General features: G+C 40.8%; 1 protein-coding gene and 2 non-coding genes across 3 annotated transcripts; 1 reads left to right on the top strand and 2 right to left on the bottom strand.

Moving 5' to 3' along the window:
* The first annotated feature begins 2,935 nt into the window (after positions 1-2,935).
* Positions 2,936-7,895, top strand: LOC131970307 (uncharacterized). Its single transcript, XM_059331668.1, has 4 exons — positions 2,936-3,593; positions 5,127-5,203; positions 5,312-5,563; positions 6,557-7,895. Exons 1-4 carry the CDS (start codon positions 2,996-2,998, stop codon positions 6,812-6,814), a joined length of 1,185 nt encoding a protein of 394 aa, XP_059187651.1. The 5' UTR covers positions 2,936-2,995; the 3' UTR covers positions 6,815-7,895.
* An 886-nt stretch (positions 7,896-8,781) lies between these two features.
* On the bottom strand, positions 8,782-8,864 carry trnal-cag (transfer RNA leucine (anticodon CAG)). The gene has a single exon. It is a non-coding gene; the product is annotated as a tRNA-Leu (tRNA).
* A 1,208-nt stretch (positions 8,865-10,072) lies between these two features.
* On the bottom strand, positions 10,073-10,155 carry trnal-cag (transfer RNA leucine (anticodon CAG)). The gene has a single exon. It is a non-coding gene; the product is annotated as a tRNA-Leu (tRNA).
* Between the last annotated feature and the right edge of the window lie 528 nt (positions 10,156-10,683).

Raw genomic sequence — 10,683 nt, 5'->3', positions numbered from 1 at the left:
ACGCCGTCTACAGCTAAAAAGAGTTTTGCGTCTGCAGCAGCCATGTTGGATCCATAAGAAAACTACAAAACTACAAGCTTCCGTCTGCCGAGTAGTACGCGTTGTCAAGGAACATTTACACATAATGTCTGCATGTACACTACAGTGTCATCGGTTTTATACTCATTTAAAAGTCAACATAAATCAAAAATTTTCAGCATAATCATTTTTTTCATATCAGTTTAAATATGACACTAGCCATGTTCTTTTTTTCTCACCTCATGTCACAAAGTACCACCTATAAATATTTATTTTTATCAATTTATAGCATATCAGTCTCACGGGAAATCACTTTTCTATATAACTGATAAGAGGCTACAGTAATTGAATAACACTGTATGTTAACCTTAGACTTGTTAATCTTATCTGATAATTGTAGCTGGTGAGTTCACTACTGAAATAAAGCTGCTTCTATTTTATTTTTTTTGTCATTTCATCGTATTCAAACAAAAAATAATAGTTATAGCCGTCCCTCCCCGTTCTGTGATTGGATCCTAAAACAGGGCTAAGAAACGGCCGTGGTTGCCAGACTGGCTGCAGGTTCGAAATGAAATCGAGCATGCAAGGCAGTGTGGGTATACCCAGGCTAAGTCAAACGGGCATTACATTACATTACATTACTTTCTGTGCTATTAAAAGGGTTACATTTAATGATTCCTAAATCAGTTTCTGTTCTGATGCGATGCAGACTACGTGAAAATGCAGAATCCAAACACAGCAGCAGACCGGGCTCAGAAAACTGTTATCCCAAAGGTCCGATATCACCCGAGCATCCAGATCAATGCATCCGCAGCCAAAACCAGAACCAATCAGACCCAGAGAACCAGACCTGCTGCTGTACGCCCCCCTCAGACTGGGACTGACCGTAAGATCCTTCAGATGTTCAAGTGTTGTTTCTGAAGTATTCAGCCTTAAATCACTGCGGTCAAGTGAGCCGTCATTCGCTTCTCCGTAGTCAAGCCAGCCGTCTCTTAGGGCTGGGCGATATGGCCCTAAAAGAATATCACGGTATTTCAGGCTATTTTTGCGATAACGATATTCTTGACGATATTACAAAATACTTAAAAAGATATAGAAAATATGATATTTTTTTAGTCTGTATAAATAAATAAAAATCTAAAATGTAGTGTGAAGTGCAAATCTCAACAGTTGCCAAATACAAAAAAATGAGCAAATAATAAAAATAACCATTTAGGCGTTCCGGGGGACATATTTAATTAAATTTTGTAAAGGAGAATAAAGGTTCTTGTATGTTTTATTTAAGGCATCTTATTTTGACAGTATTCTTGTAAGTGCTGTGGTGGATTCTGTTAACACACTATGCTCTTATTTTGAAAGCTGCATGTGTTTAGCGACAGAGAGTAAGTAGCTTTTTGTGATTAAAACAACTTTAATTGTGAGCTAATGTTAACCTTACGCCACCACATCAAGAAGCAGGAACGTTGCCGATATCATGATATGCATTTTTTTTAACCATAAAAAAAATATACCGATATTATCGTGAACGATACGATATGGCACACCCCTACCGTCTCTATATAATGTAGTTTTGCACCCATATTGTGATATTTACGGTAAATTCACTGAAACTGCTCCAAGCTAGTTGACATGGAGGATAAACACTTTACTGTCATTCTTTATCACTTTTTTTCAGTATAAATCTCTCACCAGCAGAGAGGAGATGAAGTATTAATGTTACATCAACACACCACGTGAAATAATCAAATTGCGTTGTGCTGAAAATGTATTTGTTGTGTCCACGTGCGGTTTTCAGTTTTCAGAATGAAGTATTACACAACCATGCTCAAATATCAATTAGTGACTGGAAACAGACAGTTTAATTTTAATGATTTTTTAAAAATGTAATGTAAGATTTTGCTGTACAGTAAATATTCAAGTGCATTTTATTATGAATTTCCACAGTAAAAAGTCCTGTAATTTTGTGAGAATATACCTGTAGTCCTGTAGAATGAACCTGCAGTGAAATTAGTGACTGGAAACAGACAGTTTAATTTTAATTCATTTTTAATACAATTTAATATTTTACTGTACAGTAAATATTCAAGTGCATTTTATTATGAATTTCCACAGTGAAAAGTCATGTAAATTTGTGAGAATACCTTAGGTGCCGTAGAATGAACCTGCAGTGAAATTAGTGACTGGAAAAGACAGTTTAATTTTTAATTTAATATTTAATTGTACAGTACATATTCAAGTGCATTTTATTGTGAATGTCTACAGCGAAAAGTCCCGTAAGTTTGTGAGAATGTACCTTAGGTCCTGTAGAATGTAGCTGAAGTGGAATTAGTGACTGGAAACAGACAGTTTAATTTTTATTAATTTTTAATGTAATATTTTTAATGTAAATAGTAAATAGTTTTCCTCTATAACCGTATCATCAAGATTGATGATTGTTAGGTCAAACCAAAAAAGGGAATAGTAAACTTAAAATTAACAATAGAAAACTAGAAGAACTATTAGAAAACATAGTGAACTGAAAGAGTCTGAGTTTTTTTTTATTTTTCTGACACATTTCCAATTGAGTCTAGTGATAGGATTTTTAGTTGCATTAGCATGTAATAGCATTCAGAATGTTTAAAAAGCATTTTGAACAGACCCTCACCTGTTATTCCTGATTTAGAAAGGTTATAAATAACAAGTAAACAAAAACTTCCGGCCTTCATTTCCCATTTGCGTTTTTCAAAGTAAAAGCAGAAAAAAAAAAATAAGTTCCAGCATTTTTGACAACCATGCAAATAAATTACAAATATATTTAAGCAGGGGTCTTTTGTAGTTTGTCTATGTCAGATACACCAATGTTCATAAAAAAATATACATTTTTATGAATTTATTTCATACCAGTCACACTGGTATTACATTTGGCTTTCTGTGCTATTAAAAGGGTTAAATGTAATGATTCCTAAATCAGTTTCTGTTCTGATGCGATGCAGACTACATGAACATGCAGAATCCAAACGCAGCAGCAGACCGGACTCAGAAAACTGTTATCCCAGAGGTCCGATATCACCCGAGCATCCAGATCAATGCACCCGCAGCCAAAACCAGAACCAGTCAGACCCAGAGAACCAGACCTGCTGCTGTACGCCCCCCTCAGACTGGGACTGACCGTAAGATCCTTCAGGTAAATCCAAGTCCTGCTGTGAAACTGCCACCTGATGGAGGACAAAACCAAGAGCAGAGCACTTTGAAACCCATGAACAAACCGGAACAGAGAACTCCGAAAACTATGAAAAAACAGGAACAGAGAACTCTGAAACCTACAAACAAACTGGTCCAGAGAGCGGCTGCAGATCCAGATCCTGCCAGAGTCCCTGTCAGACCACAGGAGGTCCCTCCGGGTCTTGGGGTCCAGTTGGACCAGTGTGTTGTGGATCAAGTAGAGGTTCTGACCCGCGGACAGAGTACCAATCAGGACTGGTTCGCCTGGAGGAAGAACCGGATCACTGCCTCTGTGGCTCACCGCATCGCTCGCAGCGGATTCGTTAACGGGAAGAGCACGACCCCGCCCACCTCCTACCTGGCTGCTATCATGGGTAAGCCACACCCCCAACACCTGGTCACACCTCCTAATTCCGTGTTCACACCAAGCGTGAAGCGATAATTCATACAAAGTCACCCCTGGATTCCACTGGATGCGTAACGGCTGCAGATCCGTCGTCGGAGCCGTTACGCATCCATTATAATCAATGTGTGAGATTCCACCGACTGCAGATCCGCTGCGTAATGAGTCCGACAACGCAGGGCCGTCCTACAGCCCTCGCAACACTTGCGCAGAGCTTCTATTTTTGTCAGACGACAGAGCACGGCGCATAAATTCAGCACAGAACAGATCGTTCGGGACAGGAAGTAGTGCACAGACACAAAATAAAACATCCGGTATATTTTCAAAATAAAATACCTCGGGTTCACGGTGGATCGTATTTCATAACTTGAAGACCTGAAATCAACAGGTTAGAGGTTTTCACTCGTCTTTTCACCCCACTGACACCGCTCACTCCGGTGCTTGTTGTAAACAAACAGAGATCACTAAGGCTTGTTAACAAGAGGCTCTTGTTAACGAGCCGGCCGACCTCGTTAGCGATCGTTAAGACGGAGTCGCTGGATTTGTCTCCAGTCATTAACAAGGAGATGTTGATTATCTTCCAGTTATATCAATTGATAAGGCGTGAATTCGCGAGATCTCGTGCGTCCTCGGGACTCTGCTGTCCGCAACAGCTCCGACACAGACGGATCCGGTGGGTGTTGACGGACTGCGGAGATACGCAGCTGTTGCGGACAGACCCCTGTCGGAGTCGTTACGCATCCAGTGGAATCCTGGGGTTAATGTGTGAACTTTGTGAATGGGATTGTTGAGATTCTCCTGCATAGCAGAACTCTTATGAACCAAACTCTATTCAGAAAACGTGATTTTCTAGGTAGTTTTCTTGTGGTTTTGCAGACTTTTTACACATCAGCATCATGTTGTCGTTATTTGAGCGTCCTTTTGGTCCTTAACATTAAAACACTCAATTTTGGGTTCATACTGATGTATCAGTCCCTGGAGAAGGTGATAAAAATAACTTATAAATAATCCAGACATGACATGACTTCCACAGCAGTAGGGAATATTTCAGACACTCAGATCTACAGGAGCATCTCAATACATTAGAATATGATGGAAAAGTCCATTTCCAGTAGTTCAAGTCAAATAGCTCCAACCAAGTATTGAGTCATACAGATTTATCAAAGGCCAACATTTCCATATTAAACATACTTTTTAAAATTGGTCTTTTGTAATATTCACATTTTTTAAGACTCAGAATTTTAGGTCTTCATTAAATGTAAGCTATAATCATTATAATTAGAAGAAATAAAATAAATTAAGACATGAAATGTTTCATTCTGTGTGTAATGGATCTATATAATGTGTTATTTCCACTTTTTGAATTGAATTACTGACATAAATAAACTTTTCTAATTAATTGAGATGCACCTGTAGTGCTAGTGCATCTCATGTGAGTAGGCTCAAGGCTGCGTGAAAACTATTAACAGATTAGAATAAAATAAGATTGACTGGTTCTCACTAGGCGAGGGGCCGAGGGTCCAGACCAGAGCCATGTCCTGGGGGATCCAGAAGGAGGCCCAGGTGGTCCGCATATATCAGGTAGAGTTCAACAATCAATATATTGAATGGTAAGCCCTGTATCAGGACCCTAACTGTCTCCATGTAGAGACGCTTCTTATTCATAGTGATGATGATGTCATCCTGCAGAGGATGAAGAGCAACGCGTTGGGTCACAAAGTCTCCGTTCGGGACTGCGGGTTGTTCATCGACGCCCGGCGGAGCTGGCTAGCAGCGAGTCCTGACGGCATCGTGACGGACAGCCGGACCGGCCAATGGCTGCTCTGCCTCGAGGTGAAGTGTCCTTACAAACACAAAGACAGACGGGTGGAGGACGCCTGCAGGGACGACCCCGCCTTCTGTCTGGAAATACAGGACGAGGACGGACAGGAGCCCGGAGGGGTAAAAAAAACTAAATAGTTTTTAACTGTCCACAACCTCTCCTCTCCTCCTTCTTCATGTCCTCCTTGTCTCAAATGTCCTCTAGTTGTGTCAAATATCCTCTCCTATTCTACATGTCAGAGTTGTCCTCTCCTTGTCTTCCTGTCCGATTTGTCCTTTTTGTCTCAAATGTCCTCTCCTTGCCTTCCTGTCACAGATGTCCTCTCCTTGTACCAAATGTCCTCTATGTCTCAAATGTCCTCTCCTTGCCTTCCTGTCTCAAATGTCCTCTCCTTGCCTTCCTGCCTCAAATGTCCTCTCATTGTCTTCCTGCCTCAAATGTCCTCTCATTGTCTTCCTGTCTCAAATGTCCTCTCCTTGCCTTCCTGTCTCAAATGTCCTCTCCTTGTCTTCCTGTCTCAAATGTCCTCTCCTTGTCTTCCTGTCTCAAATGTCCTCTATGTCTCAAATGTCCTCTCCTTGCCTTCCTGTCTCAAATGTCCTCTCCTTGCCTTCCTGTCTCAAATGTCCTCTCCTTGCCTTCCTGCCTCAACTGTCCTCTCCTTGTTTTCCTGTCTCAAATGTCCTCTATGTCTCAAATGTCCTCTCCTTGCCTTCCTGCCTCAACTGTCCTCTCCTTGTTTTCCTGTCTCAAATGTCCTCTATGTCTCAAATGTCCTCTCCTTGCCTTCCTGTCTCAAATGTCCTCTCCTTGCCTTCCTGCCTCAACTGTCCTCTCCTTGTTTTCCTGTCTCAAATGTCCTCTATGTCTCAAATGTCCTCTCCTTGCCTTCCTGCCTCAAATGTCCTCTATGTCTCAAATGTCCTCTCCTTGTCTCAAATGTCCTGTCATTGTCTTCTTTTCCCATTTGTCTTCTTTGTCTCAAATGTCCTCCTTGTTTTCCTGCCCTTGTCTCTAACATCTCCTCCCATCCAACTTGTCCTCTCCTTGTCTTCCTGTCTCATTTGTCCCCTTTTTGTCTCAAATGTCCTCTCCTTGACTTCCTGTTCCAGTCCCTGGTCTACCGCTTGAAGACGTCCCACTGTTACTACACACAGATCCAGGTCCAGCTGGCAGTGACGGGCCTGAGGCGAGCCGACCTCGCCGTCTTCACCCTTAAGGAGACCGCCATCGTCCCAGTGACCTTTGACCCTGACCTTTGGGAGGAGACATTGTCCAAACTGGAGATGTTTTACAGGGACGCCGTCGTGCCTCACATAAAACAGAAGAGGCAGCAGGACGCAGCAGCAGCCTGGACCCGTGAGCTGTAGAGACGGACGACTGATACTGAAGAGCAAACCACACCAGCAATTCACACATGAATGACACATGATGAATTGCTGGTGTGTTGTGTGAATTGCTGGCGTGTTGTGTGAATTGCTGGCGTGTTGTGTGAATTGCTGGCGTGTTGTGTGAATTGCTGGCGTGTTGTGTGAATTGCTGGCGTGTTGTGTGAATTTCTGGCGTGTTGTGTGAATTTCTGGCGTGTTGTGTGAATTGCTGGTGTGTTGTGTGAATTGCTGGTATGTTGTCTGAATTGCTGGCGTGTTGTGTGAATTGCTGGCGTGTTGTGTGAATTGCTGGCGTGTTGTGTAAATTGCTGGCGTGTTGTGTGAATTGCTGGCGTGTTGTGTGAATTGCTGGCGTGTTGTGTGAATTGCTGGCGTGTTGTCTGAATTGCTGGTATGTTGTGTGAATTGCTGGCGTGTTGTCTGAATTGCTGGCGTGTTGTGTGAATTGCTGGCGTGTTGTGTGAATTGCTGGCGTGTTGCGTGAATTGCTGGCGTGTTGTGTGAATGGCTGGCGTGTTGTGTGAATTGCTGGCATCGTTTGCACTTCAGGGCCACCGTAGAAAGCCTTTCTTGTTATAACAAGATCATTCTCATCCAACAAATTTTTCTAGTGTGTTTTTGTCTTGCTAAAATATAAAGCTATTTTGTATAAGAAAATGTTTTGCTGTATTTATTTTATTTTATATATAATTATATATATATATATCAGTGTGTCCCTAGCATTATATCGGAGGGGGTGTGTGAGGTTCTTGCTCACATTTAGCTCTCAAAGTGCACAAGATTGATGCATTTTACTTAAAAATGTACACATTTTTTTCCCAGGAGGGCATGCACGTCAGAATAGTACATCATGAAACAATTTTGACTGAATCAAGAAGAAGTCTGTTAAGAACAGAGAAACAAAACGAGCTCATGTTGTATTTTTCATTTTTCGGATGATATGCAGTTGTACGTACATTATAACTTTTATATACATTACTTTTTAAAAGTATTTTTTAACTACAATTTTCATATTGTTTGTAAAACGTTCTCAGAACTACAAATAAAAAAATTATCTACATATGTTTGTTTTTGAAAGAGTGGTGCGCATACATTTAAGAAAATAAGTAATTGTTATTGTTCTGTTGGTATAAATTTCAGTAGTTACTTTGCATAAATCAAACATTACAAAAACATTCAATGACTTGTAATTTTCTCCACCTGATGGCGATACGTGTGTAGTATGTTCAGATTTTTCTAAAGTAAATGATTAAGAAATTTTAAAAAACTTCCTGCTGCAGACTGAATTAGTCCACTATGGATGACCAGAAACAGGTATCAATAGTTTTAATCAATATGGAAATATATATATATATATAAATAAATTCATAATTTATATGGATGTAATGTAAATATTTATTTATCCAGAAATAAATTTCTGTCTACCACAGGCAACAAATATGGTAAGTACTGTATTTAGGTCCACTATAGTGTTTATTCTCTGAACCATTGTGGTGTGTGTACGATTTCTCCTCTCCAGTGATAAACCATTTATCAATGACAAAAAATGTAAAAACAGGCATTGTTGATTTTAAAGTTTCCGACGGTCCTTGAACGGATCACCAGTTTCCAAATAATAATATTACATTTTTAAGACTTTATTTATTCCATCTAAGGGTCTATTTATTTAAAAATATATATATATTTAAGTCATTATACTTTATTTATACCAGCTAAAGCTCTGTTTATTTATTAAAAATGTGATCTATTGTGTGTTATTTGTAGCAGCTACAGGTCTCTTTATTTCTCATACATATTATTTAAGTTATTATACTTTATTTATGTTTCTTTTTTGTTTCATACACATTGGTCTTTTTATTCTGTGCACGTCAACGAAATGGAAACACACTGAAGATTTCATATCCACAAGCTCTGCTGTCAAGTAGCAAGACTCGACAAAACTTGCCTGTCAGAAGTGGGATTCGAACCCACGCCTCCAGAGGAGACGGCGACCTGAACGCCGCACCTTAGACCGCTCGGCCATCCTGACACCTAATCAATTACAAGCGATAATAGACAACGTACACTTGATGTACGGTGTCGTAAAGTTTTAATGACCTCTATTGATTTTCACCGATTATTTGTCCCTTCAGTCGCTTATTGTATCCTGTTTACGGCTTTAAACATTTTTTATTTTGCTGCGTCGAGCTCAGACATGCACACGATGGTCTGAGTCACAGTTTAACAAGATCATTCTCATAGCCCACTTTGTACGATATCCCCTGTCAGAAGTGTTTATTCTGAAGTATTCAGCCTTAGATCATGCTGAGTGGACTTTCTAAGTCGGTACCCTTGCTTGCACCAAGCACACCATGGTGGCCAACAATAAATCATCAATTACATTTAAACACCTGCTACTGCCCTGTGCAAGATGAACGCCGAATACATTAATTTCCCGTTTCCGTTTTTCAAAATAAAAGCAGAAACAATTTTTTTGACAAGCATGCAAACGAAATTACAAAAAACATTCAAGCAAGTGCATGATGTAGTTTGTTTGTACATTTTTATGAATATATTTCAAACCAGTCAAATGGGTATTACATTTGGCTTTCTATGCTGTTAAAAGGGTTAAATTTAATGATTCCAACATTTGACCAATCACGACGGAGAAATGTTGGAGGCTCCAACATTTGACCAATCACGACGGAGAAATGTTGGAGGCTCCAACATTTGACCAATCACGACGGAGAAATGTTGGACGCTCCAACATTTGACCAATCACGACGGAGAAATGTTGGAGGCTCCAACATTTGACCAATCACGGCAGAGAAATGTTGGAGGCTCCAACATTTGACCAATCACGACGGAGAAATGTTGGATGCTCCAACATTTGACCAATCACGACGGAGAAATGTTGGATGCTCCAACATTTGACCAATCACGACGGAAAAATGTTGGAGGCTCCAACATTTGACCAATCACGACGGAGAAATGTTGGATGCTCCAACATTTGACCAATCACGACGGAGAAATGTTGGAGGCTCCAACATTTGACCAATCACGACGGAGAAATGTTGGAGGCTCCAACATTTGACCAATCACGACGGAGAAATGTTGGATGCTCCAACATTTGACCAATCACGACGGAAAAATGTTGGAGGCTCCAACATTTGACCAATCACGACGGAAAAATGTTGGATAGATAGATAGAATTTATGGGTATGTAAGAAGTCTTAGCAAGATTCAACAAAACCTGCTTGTCAGAAGTGGGATTCGAACCCACGCCTCCAGAGGAGACGGCGACCTGAACGCCACGCCTTAGACCGCTCGGCCATCCTGACCAATGGGTGGCCTCTGTGGCTCACCGCATTGCTCACAGCGGATTTGTTAATGGCAAGAGCACGACCCCACCCACCTCCTACCTGGCTGCTATCATGGGTAAGCCACACCCCCAACACCTGGTCACACCTCCTCATGCCGTGTTCACACCAAGCGTGAAGCGATAATTCACACAAAACGCGAGGAGGAGGGGAGCGTCAGTCGGATCACTCTGATAAAACACCCAAAACAGAGCGAGTGATGGAGAAGAAGAGACATCCCGCAGGTAGAAAGGAATGAAATGTGGTGATGTAGCACCATCACCTCATGTTATCTGTTTTTAATCATGCCATGGTGGCTGGGTCCCTCTCCCCTGGGACCCTATTTATTTATTTTTTCCTGGTGATAAATTAATTATTTAATATCCCAGAACATGATTGTGTCCGCTGAACACCGCCCAATATTTTATTAGGTTAGATGATTAAGGTAAAATGTAAATTATGTCACTCAGTAATGATCAGCCTCATGTGGGACTCATGAAAATGACAAAC

The sequence above is a fragment of the Centropristis striata genome, chromosome 4, assembly GCF_030273125.1.
Source record: "Centropristis striata isolate RG_2023a ecotype Rhode Island chromosome 4, C.striata_1.0, whole genome shotgun sequence".
In the NCBI taxonomy this organism is placed as follows: Eukaryota; Metazoa; Chordata; class Actinopteri; order Perciformes; family Serranidae; genus Centropristis; species Centropristis striata.
The sequence above is the reverse complement of the archived record's forward strand: the minus strand, read 5'-3'. Positions and strand labels throughout refer to the sequence as shown.